Raw genomic sequence first — 24003 nt, forward strand, 5'->3', positions numbered from 1 at the left:
TTGATTCACTTACGCCAACCTTTGACATCATTGTTTGCACAAACACTCTCAGATGCCATGAATGCTTTGTCCCTGTCATATATCTCCGTGAGGATGCAAGTGTCAAAATTTGACTTCTGACAAGATGAATAAACTGTCGCTTTAAAATGCTCTATTAGCAAGGAAGCTTTGTACCTGTAATCCTCAGACGACACCATGTTCTTTGGGACTGACATATCATGGTGATGTGGATCACCAATAAGCCAAATCGGCAATAAGCCAAATCGGCGTTGTGGGAGAGTTTTTGCAGTTTTGGGACACTTTGCCCTCTGACCTATTGCAGAAATTCAGAAAAATTGGTTTTTGTGCATACAAAATATAATTGTAAAATGTTTTACAAGAATAAACACAAACCCAAAAAACATTATTGAATAAATTAATTATCTAAATATTTTTAATGATAACATTATGACAATAGTAAATAAATTAATAATAATTACAGCAATTTTCCCGATATGTCAGAGGTCAAAGTGTCCCAAAACTGCTCTCAAAAACCGAAAGTTACAATGGCGATTGGGCTTATACAAGGTGTATATCTCAGATGCATGTCATCTTGGATTGTGTTATCTTGATGTTCTGCACGATGTTATGGTGCAAGCATAGACATTCAAGGAATTTCACGGTTGATTGCATATAGTGCTTTTGTGTAGACGCTGTCTTCCTGTCACTACATGTACTAATGGCTTCGAATGCATTTTAGATGGATTTTAAAAAGAAATTGGTAAATAAACTGGAAATATAAAAACACAAATAATGATTTTGATTCATTGATAAATTTGACATGTGTCAAGTGTAAATTCAGCGATACTTGAAAATGGAAATATGTTTGGAATAAATTAAATTTGCTTAAGAATTAATTGATGAATAAAATTGAATTGGATTGACTTAAATCATTCCAATGGAACTATTTAAAGTAATAATAATAATTTTATTTAAACAACGCTTTTGAAACAGCGGCACTTGTCCACCTTATCATAGTCATTTTAAATTTCTTATCAAGTCCGTCATTATTGAAATGCACATAGTACCATCAAGGAAAGTTGGTGGATTATAATATACTAGCTTGAGGGTTTCTGTGAAAGGTTCAGTTTAGCTGTTGTGAGACATATAGTCTATAGGTAGCACGCCAGAAATTATAGCATGGACCAGAGAGAATTTAGATGGAGAATGTTGTTTCAATGGTGGTACTGCTTTGTCTGTCACAAGACTTGAAAGAGTTTCTGATGGTGCTTAGTTTGTGCTGAATAACTTGATAAATATGTCGCCACTTAATGACTGTTAATTAGGTAATTAAAAAAAAAACTTAAGCCAGGATTGTCCTTAAAAAAACACCCCTACGGAGATGTTCATATAGAAATTGATCCCATCTGTTACTATTATGCAGATTTCCCGGAGCATCCTCTGCATTTGTTGTATGAACCAACGGGAATATCCAAGTCTTTGTTGTTGATCTCCTGGTTGAAGGGCATGTCATTTGTAATTGGTATGGATGCAGTTGCAGGTCTCGCCTTGTGATGCGATTGAAGCTGGACTTCGGTAAAGGCAGCGGGTTGCTCCTAGCACTCACTCTTGGGTTTTATTGAATTACCCTCCGGACTTACGCGACGTTCCCTTTGATAATTGTAAACTGTCTGTAATGGTTTTTAGGTCACTGTTTGGTCTGCCAGGTGCTTTTTTCTGAGCTGGTCCACCTTCACTTTGTAAGGTGCGCAATGTCATTTACTCTGGCCTCCATCCTCTTCAGGTTTCTTGGTTTCTTTGTATGAGTTACAGAAGCCATATTATGTGTATAATATCTTCCAAGAGCAGTCAGCCCCACATTTTCCAAGTCTTTGTTTGTTAAGAACAGCATTTGAATCTATCTGATAATGTATTTAAAAAAAATAGCCATAGAAAATGTTGGATAATTACAACTAGTGCCCAAATTAGTTGGGCCTAACCCTTTGTACCCATCAGTCATGAGATCAAAAAATGAATCTGTAAAGTTGACTGGGGTATCCTTTGTGGAAGTTACACCACATAATCTTACAAAGGCAAGATTCAAATCAAAGTTGATAGTGATTCTATGAATTTTGACAAAGTGGTGCTTTTCATTCTGTCAGTATAGTTGTGTCCACTTCAACTATTTTGCACATCTCTACATTTTTATTCTACTTGTGATAGGATTCAAAGTGAATGACTGAAATGTTGGTATCCTTCTTTATTTGTGGTACCTCCTCCTCACATAAAGGTTGTAATATAAAACAAAAACTAAAACACCTTGAAAACATTGTAGCAGTAGCATATTGATCTTTAGGCTATCCTATTTGAAATCTGTATACCCCAAAGACACAGTCTTAATCTTCCACACAGGGGTGTAGATTTCAAATAAGAGTCGCCCATTCAGGTAAACCCAGTTGAAATTCATACCCACGTACTGTGGGAGGTTAAAGTCATGTCTTCCATAAGGGGGTGTAATGGATTTCAACTGAAATACCACATTTAGAGCTTACTATTTCTTTGGTGTTTATACTTTGGTAACTTATGGCAAACAGCTTACTATTTCTCTGGTGACCATATTGTGTTAAATTATGACAAATTCACTAATTTGTCCATGATAAATGTGATATTGGTGTAAATTTAAAAACTATTTTACTGAGCTTTGTATACTGAAAACAAAATGTTCTTTTTGTCAAAGGCTGGTCACATTTTGTAAGGCTAAACAAATGTCATGTCTCAAAGCCTATTGTAGTTTCGGTTTGGCATGTTTGTTTTTTTAAGATTTTTTCAAAACTTTGCAAGTATGAAATCAAGTAAATATTTCTCATTTCATCAGTGATTTTATGGCAAAACTATATACAAAAAAAAAGGGGAAAAATAATTTGCTGTTTCAACTGAAATGGATGCGTGCAGGGGCTTTGAGACAAAACATTTTTTTAGCCTTATAAAATGTTCCAAGGGATAAAATAACATTACTGAGAGAACATTTGTGCGATAATGACTAGCATAATTCAATTAGCCTTTTTGAAATATGGCTGGCACAAAAGGAGCGGGCATACTTTGAAGTGAGTAATCTTTTGTATGCTTCTCAGCTGAAAAAAGATTACTCACAAAGTACTCCCTCTCCTTTTGTGCCTGCTATATTTCAAAAAGGCTTATTGGGAATGTTGGGTCTGACATCTCTGGTAGTGACTTAAGGCTGCGATCACATAGAAGTATACGGTATCGGTATTTGCTATCTGAAATACGCTCATTCGATCAGGCTGAGTTCATATAGGAGTATATACTATGTGAACTCAGCCTGATCGAATGAGCGTATTTCGTATAGCAATTAGCGAGTATAGGCATGATAGGTCAGTTTACCAATTTTCTTTGTCTAATCAAATGCTTGTAACTTTACTTCTTGAGGTCACATTGCATTCAATGAGGTGTCATAATGTGCAGAATTAGATAGTGCATCTATTTAAAAAAAATGAATTTACCCACATATATGGTTTAGTTTTAAAATTAGGACGGTATACGCTGCACTAAAATCGAACGCGCACGATTCCCACTTATTCCCACTATACTACTATACGCAGGTATACGGCCTTTTCGAATAGTGCCCTCTTATGTGACCCGGTACTATGAAATTACCTTGCTCGATTTAAGCTATGCACGTACACCTGCAAAACGTGCACCGTATACCCGAATAGTATACTTCTATGTGATCGTAGCCTTATGTGACCCGGTACTATGAAATTGCCTTGCTCGATTTAAGCTATACGCGTGCACCTGCAAAACGTGCACCGTACTATACCCGAATAGTATACTTCTATGTGAACGCAGCCTAAGAAATGTATCATTGCGACTTTGTCCTGGTTTTGACAGAACTGGTCTCATATGTCAATAAGTATCAAAATCGCTATGTGGCCTCTCTATTCCTTGGTTCACCTCAAGTTTGGTAGTGACGTCAATGCTTTTTTGCGATTGCATGGCAAATGTGTCGACAATCTGCCCTTGTACACGAGCGTGTTTGATCTGGGCTGTTAAATTTATGTGCCCGATTTGATACTCCGCCCAGGGAAAGATACACTTATGTCACTACCAAACTTGAGGTGAACCATGTGTATACTATATAATTGTTCGAGTCCCAATGAAAGGTATAATTGACTCAACCACTGATATTCAGTCCATATGCATTGATTTGTACTGATTTTGCAAATGTGTATAGAGATGAAATAAAACGGCTTCATACATTGAAATACTGTCTATTGTGTGATATTGTGCCGAAGTTACAGTACAGAACATTTCAATGCTCAGTGCCAGAAGTGGGTAAGTGCAATAGCTGCCCTGTGAACATTTGGCAATTTACACATGACAACTACACATGGCAGCTATTGCACTTACCCACTTGTGGCACTGAGCAGTTGATTTGCAAAGTTCAGATAAAAATGCAATGCTGCCTTTAAATTGACCCCCTACTTTCCTAATTCCAAGGCATATTTCAGGGTTTGGTTTTGCTGGCAAAATCTTATTTTTGCCAGCAAAGTGGCAAAAACTCATCCTAAAAGGTAACACAGAAAGCTCAAACAGTAACGCACAAAACTGGCAAAAACACTCCCATGTGTGGAAGATTATACATATACAGGCATGAGAATTTTCAAGCTTTTGCCTGAATTCAGGTTTTGTTGCCTAAATTAACACATTTTTTTTTCAGCCTGTTTTGGGCCTTTAAGGGCTGGGGTATGAACGTTTGGACAGTATTTATTGTGGGACATTAGAGCACATCAGACATATCGAATTGCATTCTGAATACTGAAGAATGTCCTTCTGATATCAAATAATTTTGATTTTTTGAAATTACGCAATGTAATACACATTTTATGGCAAATCATTAAAATTGATATTTTTGATATTTAACAGTACTCGAGTAAACTTTATAAATCTGATGATTTGTACTTAAAGTGTATGTAGGTGGGATGAAAAGCCGACGATCAATTGAAAATTTTGACCTTTCATATTGAAGATATGAATTTTTTCCCAAAACACCAAAAAATATTAGGTCTTTTTAGGAAAAAATCCATATCTTCAATATGAAAGGTCAAAATTTTCAATTGATCGTCGGCTTTTCCTCCCAGCTACATACACTTTAAGAATATATCATTAGATTTATAAAATTTATTTCGTGGACTGTTATACATCAAATTCGAAAAATATCAAATTTTTGCCAAATTCGTGAATTTCAAAAAATGAAAATTATTTGATATCAGAAAGACATGCTTCGTATTCAGAATGCAATTTGATACATCTGAGGTGCTCTCATGTCCCACAAAAAATACTATCGAAACGCCATAAACGCTCATTCTAGATCCCTTAAGGCCAAATTCTTCAGGCAGTTTTCAAAAAAGTCACTCTTATGCCTGCGTATATATTTCAACTGGAATAGTATATCTCAAATTGAGGAATATGGTACTTTATCTTTGTTTCTCTCATTTGCATTTTTTTCCTGAATTCAGCTCATAGGAACCATTTTGGTCATGATTCATTACATTCAAGCAATAAGGCGATGAAAATAAACCCCAACCGACCCAGGTTTTGTCTGTTTGTGGATTTTCTAAAATTTGCTTTGTGCAGTATTTTTTGGCCCAAAGTGGATTAGTTGTGGATCTTCAAAAATTTGCTTTATGCATAAAGTGATGCTGTTTTTTTTTTTGGGAGTGCCAAAAGTGGATTAGTTTGACAAAATTGTGGTATGCATTCTAAAATCAGCTGTTTTGGGCAGAAAGTAATTTACTTTGATTAAAAATAATGTGAGGGAAGTAAAGGAAAAAATGCATGACAAAATACAATATACTTAAGAAATTTTGATGATTTAAAAAAGAAATAAACACACCCAATTGACCCTAGTTGTAATTTTGCACATGTCCCAGCCAAATTTGTTTGTCAGGTCAGCAGAGCAATTTTTATGGATATATACAACTGGAATAGCCCAATGTTTGTGGGGTCTATACACAGAACTTTGGCCAGGTGTCAATAGCCTGAAAGCTTGTTGAATGCAGTTCATTGAACTGTAGTAAAAGCAATTATTAAAGAATTTTGACAATTTAGATTTTTTTCCTCACAAAATCGGAATTTCTAGAGAAAAAAATACAGAGCATTCTCATCCTGTCCAGTAAATCTTGAATATCGTTTGAAAGACTAGGTTCTGAATTTTGATTTCTCTCAAGATCTGGCATGTTCAAAGAGGGGGCAAAGATTTTTCAGCACATCGAAAGGGGGTAAATGATTTTTTGGCACTGCCAAAGGGGGACAAAGCACTTTTTGGCAGATTGATAATTTGCCATCCTTTCACATAATTATTTCACAGCCCCTAACTATTTATAAAAAAAAATGACTCCATGTTAATTTTAACAAACTTTCTGTCCCGACTAGAAATCTAGATCTATAACTTCTATTATTCACGGGTCGGTTGATCTAACTACGGTACTTTTAATCAAGTCAACTTATGATATGTGTTTTGTGTCGTTATGTACCTGTACACTGTACTGTACAGTTGAGTGACTTATTATATTTGGGTCAGAATATGTGTATGTTATCACACGAGTTGGGCGCAGCCCAACGAGTGTGATAACTCACTTATACATTGGTTACAAACGATATCAACTTGTACCCCTCATTATCACTACAGGTGGTCTGACAGTTCTGTGTGTTCCCTGTCCTGTGATGACCTCAGTATGTTTGTAAACATAGATTGACAACATAAAGCAACAGGTGTTGGCCAGACAGTGGTCTGGACAGTAATTAGAAAAACAAGCTTTAATAGTAATAGCTGTCTCATGTCTTTTGACCTCTGCTTCCTTTATCAAGTATTTAATATTACATTGTAATTGAAAATCCAACACAGGGCAGCTATTACTTGTTATTAATACATGGATGTAGAGTAACATGAGTTCAGTAGGTTATCAACTTGACAGGTGGTCTGATAACCCACTTATTGGTGTTATATTCACAGGTGGTCTGACAGTTCTGTGTGTTCCCTGTCGTGTGCTCCCAAGGATTCTCATTGCTGGAGTGGATGGTATGATATCAGATATATTCCCTCCACTTTCAGCACATTCTTTGAGTGAATTTCCTCCGTTCATATCACAAAACACCGCATACCAATGTATAAATGGACTTATCTGTGTGCAGTCAGTTCTGAACAGGCATGCAATCTATTTTGGGCTGATTGCCAAGTTGAGCAGATTGTATTATACTATAAAACAATATGGTGAAATAATGAATTGGATGAACAGGGGATGAACAGTGCAGTTTAAATGATATACGCATAAAATTGGTTGCTCAAACATGCTTTGCCGTACAGGAATGGCATATTCAATAACAAGAAAGTTAATAGTTTCAGAAGGAGAAGGTGCTCAGCAATAAGATGTTCAACACTATCCCAGCAGCAGCACCAGATGGTGGTTGTCGAGCATGGGTGATAGTATTTGCCAGGTTTGTGTTATCATTCATAGTGATGGGATCCTTCAAAGCACTAGGAGTATTTGTACCAGTATTACAGGAAACTCTAGGACTATCTGCAAGTGTGGTGGGATTCAGTTTTGGTCTCAGTGGTGCCTTGAATTTTATTTTTGGTAAGTGGTTTTAAATAGTGAAATAAGGTCTTGGTCTTTCAGGACCTAATACTCAAAATTGGGGGCGTTCCGGAATGTCGGGGATAATTTATATTTGTTTTATTTTGTGTTTTTTGATTGGGTAATGTGCTTAGAAATGTTTGTATTTTGGTCATTTAAAAGGTACTTGGCGCTGGTAGTAAATTCCAATTTTCTTTGCTTTGCATTAGTTGTTTCAAAATTAAAAGGGGATATATCTGACAGTAAAAGCTAACATTTTATGGCAAAGAAATACTAATCTATTTTGTAAGAAAATGTTATATTAAGAGAGTAAGTAATGAACGAAATAGATGAAGTCTTCTAAATAGAATAAACTCCCTGATTATTTTTATAGGTCCAGTTACAGCAGCACTACTTCAGGTGATCAACTACCGAGTCATGGTGATGGTAGGGGGCGCTCTTTCTGCATCAGGTTTAATTCTAGCTGGTCGGGCCAAAGCAGCAAGTCATTGAACTTTCAGTATGGTATTATTAGGTGAGCTTCTGGCTTTAAATGAAATGTTCGCATTTACATACATACATACATACATACATGAGAGCTTTTGTTACACACCATTTCAAAAGATCACAGCATGAAAAACCATAACATATGCAAAATATATACAAGAATCAATTGAAAAACAAAAGAAAAATGAATCAAGCAAAATTATGTTAGCGGAAACAGGTGGGTTTTAAGGCTTTTTTTAAAGGCAGAGACTGTTTGAGCACTTTATAGGCCGTCATTGTTTGGGCATTTATATCGTGCCTTTTCAATTTGTTCAACACACTTTGCATTAATTCTGCTGCCAATAGGATATATCAAACCCTGTGGCTGCCAACAACGGTGCTGGCATGACTACCCCAACAGCTCCCATTATACACTTGGGTGGAGTGAAGCAAAACTGGGGCAAGGATTAAGTGTCTTGCACAGTGACACAACATGCTGGCTGCAATGTGACTTGAACCCACAACCTTGTGATTGAGCTTGTGATCATGATGAAAAAATTTAAATCTTTCCCCAGTCAAGATGAAGAATTTTATAGATATTTACATTTTAGGCTATATATTGACGTCTGAAGATGTCAAGACGAGATTTTTGTGTGGTGGTTTGGAAAAATACCTAACAGCGGGAAAAAATTAAATTTACTCGGGTACATCCCCGTCAGTCCGAAACACCATCAATCTGAACCACTATCAATCCAAACCACTGTCAGTCCGAATTTTTATTAGGGTTAGGGTTAGCATACCTAACACTAGCCCTAACCCTAAAAATTCGGACTGACACTGACAGTGTTTCAGACTGACGGGGAGACCCCATTTACTTAATCCAGCAGGAATTTTTCAGATCTTGCTTACAGATATGTAACGGTTTTCTTTTTATTTTCAGGTATTGGTAATTGTGTTCTTGCTATCCCTGCTGTAGTAGCACTCAGGGATTATGTTAACAAAAGGTTTGCGCTTGCCAATGGGCTATACTGCTGGTGGTGCTTTTGGAATGATTGTTCTCAGTCCTTTTGCTGAGCTTTTGATAGATAGGTAGATATTTTATTAATTATTCATGCACTTCTATATGAGACCTGTTCTCACAGGACGAGAGGAAAGTTGCAAATCTTCATTTTTCAGGTCCTAGTTCATAATCTCAGCTTTTAAAATGATATATAACTTGCCATAGCTGCTCCCTCACTTGATGTTCAAAAGTCAATATTTCAAAGAACTGTTTTGTTTTCTAGCATAACTTTCTGCTCTTTTTGTGAGAGCAGGTCTCATACATGGCAGCCAATCAGAAAAGCAATTTAATAATGAGTGCTGGTGGGGCACTCGACTTTGGAAGTGACGGGGATGTGCGGACAACAGTTTGAAACTAGGGGTCTTTCAGTGAGAGCCAAGATACCAAAAAAGGGAGTGTTTTAATAATAATAAACCAATATTTCTATAGCGCAATTTGCATCGCAGATGCCCCATTGCGCTTTACAATTAACAACTAAAAAAGGAAAATGCACATACATGAAATATACAATATAAAATTGACACTGTATATTAAAAACAACACCTTAAAAGTAATCTAAAAACAACCAAAATATTGCAGCAATAATGTTTAAAAACCAATTTGCCAATGTACATAATATTAAACATGATAAAAGATAGTTGTACCAAACTATAACCCTACCCAACCGGACCCGCCACCCATAATGGTCACGGCACCACGCCACATCCACAACACATCACCAGACAGACTGATCCCGAATCGGCTCCATACCCCTGACTCGCGACGCTACAACGGCAGATGTGACGTCACACGAGAGTCGTCGAGGGACCTCCTGATGGTCGGATCGCAACTCCCGGACAAGCCGTGGCGCAGTCCCCCTTCGTGATTCAAAGATGGCTCCTCCCTGCAACATATATCACATCTACCATCGCGACGCCACAGGTCAGGAAATACAGAGCCAATCCAAGACCAGTCGGCCCGACGACACGCCGCGGACACGACACGATACTGCAGCCATCACAAACAGTAAGTCCAGCCGAGCAGAATTACAATCCAGTACAACTATTTAATCTACCTGGATGATTGAAAATATGCATAAATACATGATTAAAAGATACACTAGGAATTAAAAAGATTTTTAGTGAGAAGGCCCCCTAAATGGGGGTCTTTTGGTGAGACTGGGGAAAATCTTACCAAACAGGAGGGTCTTTCTGTGAGACAGTGTAAAAGTTGATGCAAAATGTTCAAAAATTCATCAAAATCTGAAATTTTTTGAAAAATGTCATCAAAATTCGAAATTTTTTGAAAAATTTGAAGAAAAATAATGAAACAACTGGGTAATTCGATGAGAAATTTGTCTTAAAATTCTTGAAAAGAGGGGGCCTTTTGGTGACGGAATAAAAAGGGGTCATTGAGTATAAACTGCATGTTACAGTATTTACCGAGTCGACAAAGTAATGCACTTGCACTTAGACGTTGAGGCATCTTATGCACTAGCTCCTCCCTCCGAGGCTCATGAATTAGACGCATCAACATCTTAGTGCATGTGCATTGTTTTGTCCAAAATTTCTCTCTCAACAAGTAATACACAGTTATTAACCTATAATTAGAACATCTCATATAGCAAATAAAATAGTTGTTTGCTTTTCCTAACACTATCATGTTTATTAGTACAGCTATATAGATTAGTTATCTAATTAGGTCAAATCAAATGTTGCAAACTAACAAAGTTGTTCTTGAACTTGATCACTTCATCAGGTCACAAATGAATTTCATAATTGTTGACACTACTCCCCATTCCAGAAAAATACAGCACTAATTTTTGGGATTAAAAAAATATTATCAAGTTCTGCCAAATGAAACTTAGCTCAATCGTAATCATTCATTTATAAAAGAAAAAAATTACTATTTTACTAATCTCTTGAAAAAAGAGCCAAAATCATGCATTTTCGGCATGTTTTCTGACAATCGAGTTACAAAATCCAAAAATCTTGAGTATATGCTGAAATTTTGCTCTAATTTTCACTTTTTTTTTTTTTTTTAATTAAATGGTTGGTTATAAAGTCTTTGGGCTTGGTTGTCACAGCATACAAAAAACACATGTATTTGGCTCTTATTTGTGAAATATTAAAATTTGACTTTTATTGCTAGTTAGGACGAACTTAAGGATTAGGATTTAGCTATGTTTCCAATATATTGACATACGTCATGTGCCCATGAAATGACCCTGGTATTTGTGGCAGATCCCGTTTTTTCAGTAGCCTACACTGAATGACCCTCCTTTTTTGAACAATTAGTCCTCAAAATAGAAATTTCGGTGCTTTGCACGCATTTTGAAAAAAAAGTTTTGTCTATTTTGTACTGTAAAATTGGGTAAAAAGCTATTTTTGATTGTTAATGATGTGAAATTTTGGGCGCTCCCATACAAAATCACCCCATTTTTGACATTGCCAATACTGAATGACCCCCTTTTTTCTGAAAATTTCATATTCAAGGGGGAAATAGAGGATAATATTTTTTTAATCCCACAAAATTAGTTCTGTATTTTTCTGGAATGGGAAGTAGAAGTATTTATTAATGCAAAAATTACATTGTACTTTGTTGTCAACTGTATCTCATCACTATGACTTCCCTTTTGAATGGTTTATGGAATGATGTGGGGCCGTATTGGTCAGTGACATCCTGTGAAGTGTGCTGAGGCGTGTGGATCAACGCCTAGCGCACTATAAATCACTGCATTGTTTGTTTGTTTTTTTATTTCACACCCCCTGCCTATGATATTAAGGTAATTAGTCTTACACAGGGGGTGTATGATTTACAATTATAAGATCTAAGGTTACTTTCTGATTTGTAAATGTGACCGTTCACGGCGAATGAGCCGTAAATTCCTCCCCGGTCAATTTTGTTTTATTTAAAAAAAAAAAAATAAACATCATAAACTTAAAAATGGTATATCATTTGACTTCAAACGATACCCAGAAGCGGGGTTATGGTTTGTTAAACTTTGCTCCTTCAACAAAATTATAGCTTTTTTCGTTTCTACATGTGTCTCTTTTTCCACATTGCTGGCAATAAATATCAAACAGTCATAATTGGCGGTCATTTCAAATCGTCCCCAAGTCAACAAGGTTTAAGAAAGTTCTCTCATTGTTAATTGTTGGTTATGCATACTATACAAAATACAATGCCTGGTAACCCACCACTTGAACAGGAATTAGCAAAAGCAAACAAAGACCAGAGCTATTAAAAGTTCTATAGCCATCTAAGGTAGAAGCTTATTATCCACTTCAACAATAGGATAATTGATTAGTGTTTCACTATCAAAATGAGATCGATGTCGGGCCAGCTTAAGTTACCGACAAATATGATCTTCGTACACATTTTACACCGTAACTCAGAATACAATTTAGGGAATTTACGGCTCATTTGTGCTGCCGGGTCACAAATCATCACCACAATTTTTTGTATTTTCAGGTATGGTTGGAGGGGTGCTTTTCTAATAGTTGCTGCAATAGCTTACAACATGGTTGCAGCAGGTGCTCTTATGAAGCCTTTACATAAACATCAGCATCATGTGAACAGAAAACCTGTCAGTGATCAAATTGATATGGAACTTCAATCAAAGGATGATGGCTCCAATTTAAGTGATAAATGTTATGATAAGGTCCACAGTACTCCAGAAGAATTGGTATACCATGAACTACAATGTTTAGATTGTGAGAGTCATGAGGATGATTCAGGGGTAGAAAAGGCACCAAAATCTAGAAACTGTAATTTAGAGCTTGGAAAACAAGGTTCTTGTATTGACAATATCACAAGTAAAAAAGAGAGAGCAGCTCCAAAGTGTGTATGAACTGTCAGAGATGCTACAAATCTATGACTACTTCCCTTGGATTCAAACTACTTCTGCAAGAAAAACATTTACTAGTTTACCTAACTGGTTTCTTGATATGGGGTATAATATACAGTGGATGGACACTATTTCTCGTCTCTTACGGAGTTAGCAAAAACCTAACCATGTCCAATGCCGCACTCTTATCATCTCTGGGCGGTCTTGGTACGTTTATCGGAAGAATTGCGCACGGACCGTTTATTGATCGTAAGATCATAACAGGTGCAGGGATGTTCTCATTGTTGTCTTTCATATGTGCAGTGACTTTGTTCCTTTATGCTTTTGTGAGTGGGTTTGCTGGTTTGGGTGTTCTTTCCACTGTTGTTGGATTGTGTATTGGAACTAGATTTGTACTGGCTGTAGTGGTGATGAAGGAGAATGTGGATGAGGAGTACTTTAACGAGGCTGCTGGATGGAGTTACTTCTTTCAAGGAGTAGGGACTGTCATTGGAAGCCCTTTAACAGGTATTTTAAAAACAGGGTTGTGCATATTGCCAGAGTTTGTAAAAAGGGGCAGAGAACTGACACCGCCATGTTTGCAATCTAGGGCAAAATGCGTACCTCTCAATTATTTTACCATACACTCTGTAAACTTCAGTTTAAATGACTTTTTATATCTTTGTCAAACACTATGTAGTTTTGGGCGTAATTATTATTTTCAAAAAATAAAGCAAGACAAACAGAAGCAACTGAGCATGACAAACTGATAACAAACAAATTTCAATTCCCACTACTAATTTAGTAAAATATTGATAATTTGCAGAATTAGGGATTCAATTGTGTTTCACCGTTGTTCATCATCATTTAAAAATGATGCATCCGTGTTGCCTTTAGCTGCACAAGCGAAGTAAACCATGCAGATAGGCTGGACGTGAGTTGTTCAATGGTGATGAACAACAGTAAAACATGATTAAATCTCTTTCAGGAATGAACATGGAAAAAAACAATCTAAATATCATCTAATTCACATGGTTATTTTTGAGTAATGCCACTTAACCTTACAAGAAGATTGTTGATTTTTCGGTTGATATCAGCAATTAAACTACAGAATAAAACGGCAATGTTTATCCACTATCACCAAAATACTGAAACATGTATACGAATACAGGTTCTAGGCATGGTGAATTATATGCGCTCACACGTAATCCGTATGTAAAAGTGTTCATACATCATGGATTAATCATGGTTGCCCCCTGTACAAAGGTATAGGAAGAGTTGTTGAAGAAAGGATTAATTATTCTCTATAGGCTAACTTTCTGTCTCTCTTTCCCCCTTTTCATCGACAGGTTTGACCTTTGACCTGACATCTAGTTTCCGTGGAGCATTCTTTACCATGGCAGCATTTGAACTAACCATCAGTGTGTTATTTCTTGCTATGCCAAAAATAAAGCAGTGTTTTACAGAACAAGCACAATGCGACAATCATAAAACAGAGATTATCACAGATCTGTCATTGACCAAAAAATCTGTAAAATTGTCTGAAGTTGTTTAAAAATAGTTGATCAGTTGGCAAAATACCCGTAAGGGCTTGGATAGCAACATTTGCCACAGGCGTGTCCAGGATCTTTTCCTGGGGGGGCTCAGCCCCTCTTTCACATTTATGCAGGGGAGTGGGGGGGGCTCAATGGCTAAAATCACCAAAAAGCGGCTGATTTCACATGATTTTATTGGGGGGATGCCCCCTTTTAGCCCCAGTAGCCCTGCCACTGTGCAAGTCAAGACTCATTGATGATTTCATAATCGGTATAATGCATTACAAGCTGTTGATTTGTAAATCTGAAGTCTTACAAAGTGTCACAAAATGTGGACCATTCTAACATTTTAGGCCTGTGAAAATTGGCGAGCCCTTAGATTTCGAATCCAAAGGCCAGCCGAATGACCCTTGAAGATTTTGGCTTATTTCAAGGGCTGTTTATTAGAGATAAATTTACCTTCGTTATAATAGCTCCCCGAGACATTCTTGAAGCTTTTCTGATGCAGTAAATGTATTGCAAGTTTACACCTAAGACTTTTTCACTGTCATGACTGTACGTATCAATGTCTATCAGTCACTTCAATATTAATGGTACCCTTTTGCAAATTGAATATACTCTAGGTGGGCGCTTATTGGGGTATGGGCACTTTTTGGAATGAATACGGTGCTCGCAAAGGCTTACTGGATTTACCAAAAAGGTCAGTTGGTAGTGTTCAAGGTCATGGGATTTACTTGACCAAAAAAGGTCAATTGGTGGTGTTCTAGGTCACATACTGAGGTTGAAGTTCATTTAAGGTTAACTTTTGAAATAGCCTGAAAAGGGCTCCTGATCATTCTCAAATTGGGCCAAATCACATTTAGTCCAGTCAAAGTGGGTTTTGACTCGCCACTAATTGCAACAGAATTTTGTTCACTGCTATGAATGTCAGAGATGTCCCATGAACAGCATACATAAAGTATACTAACATATACTTGGTGGAAAGGTAGTTTTTGGCGGGAAAAGGTCATACAGGGGCCAAATTTCAAAATTGCTCCAATAATTTTAAAAACTATACCAAAGTATTCCTCTAGTCATAAGGATTCAGAAAAAATATAGTTTGCCATAGCTGTGATGTACAGTTCTTGAGTTATAACTGAAAAGGTCAAAGGTCAAATGTTGGGTTCAACAGAGGTCAAAAAACTAAAAATTGTCCGATTTTAACCAAAATGGTCTCAAATTGTTCGGCTCGCAAACATAACTCATTTAAAGAATATTTGTGCTGTTTAGGTTGTTTAATTACATGTGCGTAACATCGAAAACTAGGTCACGGTCAATAGAGTTCAATGGTCAATGACCTCTTTTATCCTGCTACCTAGGTAACGAAACATCCTAGATACGGCAAACTATTCTTATTTTGGAGTGTTTTTAAAGTACGAACACATTGAGACCATTTTAAGGAGATCGAGCATTTTTTTTAAGTTGACCCACGTGGAGCCCAAAATTTGACCTTTGACCTTTTGCTTATAACTTGAGAATGATACATCACAGATATGACAAACTATACTTTTTCTGAATCCTTAAGACTAGAGGAATGCTTTGGTATAGTTTTTACAAAGATTAAAGCAATTTTGAAATTTGCCCCCTGTATGACCTTTTCCCGCAAAAAACTACCTTTCCACCAAGTATATTTTTGGTATGATGTTCAGGGACATCTCTTAAATGTATAAAAGTGAAAAAAATTCTGTTGCAATTAGTGGTGGGTGACACCACTAATTTGTTTAGATTGACTGGACTAATTGGTTCAAGTAATAGTGATTTAATGTTTCTTTGTATTTTATTGTTTTTACCAATAGATTAATACATTTAATGAAGATATGGACTGAATATTTCCCTCAATAATTATCAGATACATGTGCAAAACCAAAAATACACATAAGAAGGGGTGTTTTTGTGACCAGGCAAGTAAATTAGGGGGCTATCATTTTCTTCGGAAGGGGGTCCCAAATGTTCCAAAAGTTGGTGTCAACCCCTATTTCAGACCCCACCACCACCAATACAAACAGGCTAAAATTGTATTGATAATAAAATAAACACACTATCTGTGGTCATCTTGTGACTCCCTACATTTTGGTCATAAAAATTTTTATGACCCCCTATTTCTCTTTCCAACAATTTATGACCCCCTGTCTATTTCGGACCCCCCTTCCGAAGAAAATCATAGCCCCCTTATGTGATGCTTGACTTGCTTGTAGGGTTTAAAAAATACTGATTTTCAAGAAGAGAGGTACTTTGCCCTACTCAAATAACAGGACAATAGCTAATTTTAGCTTTCCTTAGTTTAAAATGTGAGTTACTCTTATGACAAGAAAAGCCCTTTTGCAAAGCTCATTTGGTATCCAATTGGTCTGGCTGCAAACTATTGTTTCAGCAGGTTAGACGGTTTTGGCCAGTTAGTGTTTTTTTCTTCACTGATTATTATTATTATTATATAGGTGGTACAACATGAGTGTAGAATTTAATAACTGAGTGGAAGAAGGGCCCAAGTCCATCAAAATTGTTTTTGAGATACTAAGAAAAAAATTAATATTTGGAAAAGTTTTATAGACAGAATGTTTTCATCTGCAGGGGACCTTTAATACATGAACATACAGTATTACATTCATTCAAAATTATATATGATGTTTCCATGGTAATGGTACAGGTCTTAATACGAGCTGGAGTTAAACCCTTCTTCCACTAATATACTGCAAGTGGCAGTTCTGCAAGCAGATGTGTTATATATAGCTACAGAAATTTGGTAATTGTCCATTAATTGCACAAGTAGAAGCATCTAATAGGGGAGAGCGGGGAGTGTTCGCCCTATATTTTTCTGACCAGCCTAGCGATGTCAATTTTAAGGTTAGGGATGACCTGATTAGCCCATGTGAAAGCCCTATGTCTTAGCTATATACAGCCACAATCCCAGCACTATAGTCCTTACAATAGCAACAGGATAGAGCAAACAAAAAAGTTTTAAAGTGGCTAAATTGCCCCATATTGGGGCAGGTTCAAGCCCATAAGGTGGGGTAAGTTCACCCTAATCACAAAAAAAGGTTTAAACATAGCATAACAATAACATATTAAGTGCAAACATTTAGCAAGAGTATACAGGAATTTCATTCTCTTCTGGGGAATCACTAAATTTGTTGCAGGTATCGGGTCAGGGTAAAATGTAGGGGTCCAAAGTGAGTGTAAACGTATCATGTTTACAACTTCGGGGAGATTATGGATTAGGACATAAACGGTGGTATGAGTAATACTGATACCACATAACTTTAAAAAACATGCTTTTCATTAGTTTTACCTTGTTTAATGGTATAATCATAAATATTTTGCATAATACGCTGATGGGGCAGGTCCGCCCTCCAGTTTGGGGGTAAGTCCGCCTGGGAAGATACAGGGCTAACATGCCCCATCTTCAAAAGGGCTTAACTAGCCCCTTGTGCACATTTTTGTATTTTCTTCAGGGTATGCAAAATACAAATCGAATAAGGAATTTATAACTGCATTAAATCTTTGACAAATCCCATATGTTCCCAATACAGATATCCATTAAAACCATCTGTATTTATGTATCAATGATAATACAACATTATTAATGCAAAACAAAATTACGTTTGGGTGTAATTTTTTTGTTTTGGCTGCAGTTCGATGAACACATCCCTATATGTCGCGTAGCTAATATGAGAAATTTATAATGACCTATGTCACCTACTTTTGCCATCACCAAATTCCCCGATAGCCGTAGTGCTGAGAAACAAGGGGTGGGCGAACCTACCCCTAGGGCGAACACTCCCGCTCTCCCCTATGTTAGCAAGAAAGTTTATGGTAGTGAAAAGCACATTTCATGGATGAACAAAATTCCTCTTTAACTCAATATTTGTGGAAGGTCCCAACTCCATGGAGTTGGGCCCTTCTTCCAAGAAAACCATGATGAAGTGTACGTGGAAGACTACTTAGAGTGGATTTTGGCTCATCTTTCACACACACAAGGAAGAACAGTCTGCTGACAATAAAATGCTGGGTCTAACTCATTTTTGTAAAAAATTGGGAGTTCGGCCCTTCTTCCACGCAGGTAATCAATTGTCACTGCACTTTTACATTTATGTATGTCACAAATATGACACCTTTTTCTTTTCTATTCTATTTTTTGTAAAATATAGGTTTTCCTGGCCAATTTCGCAACTTGTGCGTTCGATTTAATAAAAGTGTCATTCGTTTTCGCGCAAGATTGAATGATCGCAACGAATCCCGATTTCTTTTTCGCATTATGAGCAATCGATTTCATTTTAGTTCAATCAAATTAATGTATGATCAGAACAATTCATTATTGTGAATTCAATTTCGTTCTCGAATGTTTCAATTTCACCATTAGACGTCTAATTTAAAGAAATAGGCAATCAATTTCGCCAAAGATGCACGGGGGACTGCGAAACGTTGTTAATCCTATTTTCAATTTCATGCATTGACACTCTAATTAGCGAAAAGGAATTCAATTTGAAATTATGCGCATTTAAGTATACTGACATAGGCCTATTATAGACCCTACGTCTACGTTGCAGCAGAAAAAAGTGAGTAGGCCTAGCCCTATGTAACACAGAATAAACACACAAATGTGTTAATGGGTAATGCTTGTAATGAGAATTGTACTTTAGGTACAGTGTTCATTTACAAACAATTTGAATACGAATGTAACATGTTAATATTGTTTTAAACACATGAACGCATTAAAATTAGCAATATTAACACTTTAACATGTCAGTTAATCCAGTAGGCGTGGCGTCATAGGGCCCCGGGCGGGTTGGTGGGGGGGGGGGCTGGGCACGTGCCCTCCAATCGATCTGAAATTTTTAAAAATCCCACAGGAAAATTGGCAAAAATGGCTTGTGCCCCCCCAATCAGACCAGTGCCCCCAATCATGGTCGGTGCCCCCGAATAAAAATTAATAAAATAACATGTCAGTTAATCCAGTGGCGTAGCGTATAGGGGCACTATCTGAAAGTTTAAAAAATCCCACAGGAAAATGGCCGAAAACGGCTTGTGCCCCCCCCCCCCCAATCAGACCCGGTGTCTCCCCCTTCATGGTCGGTGCCCCCCCGAATAAAAATTAATAAAATATTATAGGCCTACAGTTCAGATTTTCACACAATGAAATGGACACGAAATGGGTCTAATTAAACAGGTTGTGATGTGAAGGATATGTTTATAAGTCGACTGCAAAATATATGCTTAGCTATTTAATTTCTGGATGTTGTTTTGACTGTGTTCATTCAGTTTTTATTCTCATACGATACATATATATTATACAATTAAAAATACGAGATTTAAAAAAGACCTATCGCAAGAAGAAGTAGCATTAACTTAAAGGAAGAGTTTCATTATATTTTTATAATTTATATGATTAACTAGACTGAGCTTGATTGAACTTTGGGACATACATCACTTTGGTTTCTGAACTAAACCGGGGAAAATGCTTTTAAATAATTATATTATAATTAGTTATAATTCATTTTCTTTTTTACTAGGCCTATGCATACGGCAATTTTAAACATTACTTAAAAATACGTTTTCCCTTCACATTTAATATAGGCCTAGCAACGTGCTTGTTTGAACAATGTTGACGATACATGCATCTAATGTTCAATATAAACACGATAAATAGCATTTTTATATTTGACCATTGTAAAATATTTAAGAACTTCTGGATTTTGCGAATTCGATTGAACATTTTTCCATTTTGTTTCCGTATATATGAATTTGAATTTCCAAATAGGCTCTGAATTCAAGGCCACGTGAAATTGGTTGCACAATTTGCGAAATTTGCTGCACAATGTGCGAAATTGGGTGCACTATTTAGAATTTTAAATGCGTATTAAATGAAATAGATTGCACATTTGCTAAATTGAAATCGAGAATGTAAGCGCTTCATTCAATTTCGCTAAAAGGAATGACACTTATACTAAACTGAACGACCAAAGTTTGAAATTGGACGGGAAAACCTATATATAGCGTAGGCGTCTCTTCTGTGCTGTGGTGACCAAAGATTGCTAAAATTGTACTGGGAATTCCCAGCTTTTTGTGCATAAAAAAACAATGTATAAAGGCAACCATTAGAGCATGAAATGCAATGAACTGGAGCATAAAATGTTTGTATCAGATTTTGATTATTAAAGGAACGCTTTTAAATGATTATCTTTGTTTGTGTATGTTTGTGCATTTACCAGAAATATTCAAAGTTCATTAAAAAAAAAAGATGCAAAAATAAAAAATAGTCTCACATGATCATTCAAATCTAAATTTAGTCATAGCTGCACCATGGTGTTCACTACCCACTTCTTGGATGACTGACTTGCAATGTATTTGTGTGTTACAGGTGGATTATTACTATCAGGCCCATTATATTTTGATGGTGCAGCAGGCAGGTGCAATGTTTATCTTCAAAAAAGGCAGATTTCAATATTTTTACAGAAATTTGCATGGGGGGGGGGGGTGATTATGGCTTATTATTATTACTAAGGTGAAATATACAAAGACAACTTGGGTGTGATTCAGGGTTGGCGGTGACCTGCTGAGTCCAGGGGTCCAAATTGGCAAATAAAGGGGTCCAGGCATCTAATTCTACACAGACGCACAAAATTAAGGGTCCAAATCACGGGACCTGCCAAATCAAGGAGTCCTGGACCCCGAGACCCCTTAAAACGCTACCCCTGGTGTGATTTGATCTTGATGATACAATTAGGCCGATGGTGGTTTATAGTAAAAATTAAGATTGTTAGTTGGGCAAGTATTGAGTAAGCCTTTAAGCATTTGAACTGATACAAAAATGCACCACAATCACAACCACTATTGACTCTAAAAAACCATTTTTAATGAATTATGGTAAATATGCAATGAGGAAGTTTGGTGTATAAATTCATTATTCTATGTTGAGAGTGGGTAACATTTCAGGAAGGAATCACAAACTCTGGTGAGTATCTACGAAGAAGAGACAGATTTGATTCCACTGTGCTGCTATGGAGCTGTGCAACAAACACAACAGCTTACTTTTGATTTAATCAACATCTTTTAAATTACGTTGGACAAGGTAAAACTATATCTTGTTTTCTCTATAATTTATTGTCTGAAGCAGGATTTGAACTGACCACCTACACATTGTAAGTCCTGTGCTCCAGGGGTACAGGTACAGTGCAACCCCTATGACCATTTCACCCAATCTACCAGGGAGGATATATATTCCAGGTCATAACAGTCCATGCACCCTGCATAGTGATCCAAGTACAAATGTACATGTGCAAATTAGTTTCCTGACTTTTATAAAACTTCATTGTATATCTTGTATGAAAGGTCAAAATGTTCATATGATGGTCGGCTTTTCCTCCCAGCTACACATGTATAAAGTTTACTTTGAGGACTATGAAATGTCAAAAATGTCAATTTTTTAATTTAAAAAAAATCCAAATTATCTGATACTTTTATCAAGACATTCCTTATATTCAGAATGCAATCTGGTGTGCTCCCAGTGACCGAGCTAAAATCAGAATTCACACTTTACCATAGCTCCATCTGTATAACCTGCAGCAATATAGACCACTTGACATCATTGTTAAATCAACAAAGGCGATAGGGACTGGTCTATTGATATGCTTGAATGAACTGCTAGACTGTTCAATGGCTTTCTTGTACTTTTTGAAATGTGGTGGGCGATTTAAAATGCACATGCAATGAGCAAAATACGATGCGCATGCACACTGCAGAACAATTGAAATTGCCTTGATTTGTGCGCATACTGCCAGGCAATGACGTCACATGTCAATTGGTCAATAGCGTTAACATTTCAGGGTTTTCTTTCCCCCTTAAAAATTTTTCTGTAAATCGCTTTGTGTTTGCTGCATGCTGGGATGCTGTATAAAATCTTCTGTTTTTATCCATTGTAATGTTTTTATATAATTTTTATTTCAGATGGCGTACCATGGAAGACAGACCTCTCTGATTGAGTTACAGCCATACAAAAACCATGGCAACTCTTATCCTGGATCTATACTTGCATTTCTAGTTGCAAGCTGTGGCGTCGCAATTGCTTTAGCTCCACTTCTAACTCACGACCAGTTCAAAATTAACTTAATTTTAACTTCTTACTACTTTGGTTATATTTACATGTCTCTTATGATTTTGATTTGCTTGGGGTTCATATGGAAGTATAGGAGTTGGGTTGATAGCGGAACCATCACACATCACCACCACATAACGTCAAATGCCCATGTTCAATTATCATCACAACTTGATCATACGGAAGCAAATCATTCTTCGTCCTTTCAGATTGGCTTATTTGGTATTGGAAGCATTTTGTATATCGTATGTAATATACTTCAAATACTAGCATTTGAGCAGGAAGAACTGATACATCAAGTACAACTCATAGATAGGTGTATCCTACTCGTATGCTGTATTGTGTATATTGTTTTTCTTCGTAAATACACTGGTGCCAATTTGAAAAATTATCAATGGTTTCATTATGCTATCGCTTTCATTATTGGAGGAGATGTTTGTTCATGGGTATTCATAACCATCAGACCACTATGGCATATATCTGTACATAGCTCGCCCAGTCGTGTTTCAAACAACTCTACCATGCGCAAGTTGGACTTTGAAACAATTTTGGAAATAACAGGAACTTTCCTGCAGCCTTTCTTCGTTGAGTTTTTCACAATATCATTGAGTTGTCTGTTAAGCTTATGGCACACTATGAGACAAGATACACCACCACATTTAGATATACCGGTATATGATCAGGAATCTAATCAAACATCACAAATGAACGAGAACCAGGATTATGGAGCCATTCTTGATGCTGAAACTTCATCCATTATTACACACGTAAGACAAGCTCAGGATCTACGTCGTCACAGACTTCAAAAACGCATTGCTGTTGCACTTTCGATATTAATGGGAATTTCCTTTTGTGTTGCTGGGATAACATTAGTTCTTGGGCCATTCACAGAGAACAATATAAAGAAAACAACTCGGAATTTATTACTGAAGTGCATTTTGGTAGTGATTTTTGTACCTTTAATGGTATCCACTCTAGTGTCACTCAGAAAGTTGCAAAACAGTGCAGAAAACATTGCAAAGATAAATCAATTTTCTACCGAAGGTTATGTTTTGCTTCTTACAGCTGCTGTACAATTCACATATCTAATTTTACAATTCATTGCCGCTATTCAAACAAACGATACATTGTACATCATTTACACACCTTTAAGTCTAATGCGTATGTGGGTACAAACCCAATTTATAATGTCAGCTCATTATGTACACAGATCAACACAAAAACTTCCTAAAATTGCGGAGTTTACTTTGATTTACATTATTGTAATTAATTCAGTCGAGTGGTTGGCCGTTTCTTTTATGCACAAGTGGATGGAAGATAACGATACATTAGATGTATACTCTCCAGTGCTTGTTACAGCTTTTGGTGAAGTA

The 24003-nt window shown here is 36.6% G+C and overlaps 1 protein-coding gene across 1 annotated transcript; it reads left to right on the forward strand.

Moving 5' to 3' along the window:
* Positions 1-7412: 7412 nt before the first annotated feature.
* On the forward strand, positions 7413-14571 carry LOC140172005 (monocarboxylate transporter 7-like). Its single transcript, XM_072195353.1, is given in 6 exon segments — positions 7413-7634; positions 9040-9124; positions 9126-9188; positions 12613-12987; positions 12990-13495; positions 14317-14571. Coding segments are annotated over 6 exon segments (1443 nt in total). The 5' UTR covers positions 7413-7426; the 3' UTR covers positions 14523-14571.
* Positions 14572-24003: the final 9432 nt, after the last annotated feature.

Source organism: Amphiura filiformis, chromosome 15 (genome assembly GCF_039555335.1).
Source record: "Amphiura filiformis chromosome 15, Afil_fr2py, whole genome shotgun sequence".
In the NCBI taxonomy this organism is placed as follows: Eukaryota; Metazoa; Echinodermata; class Ophiuroidea; order Amphilepidida; family Amphiuridae; genus Amphiura; species Amphiura filiformis.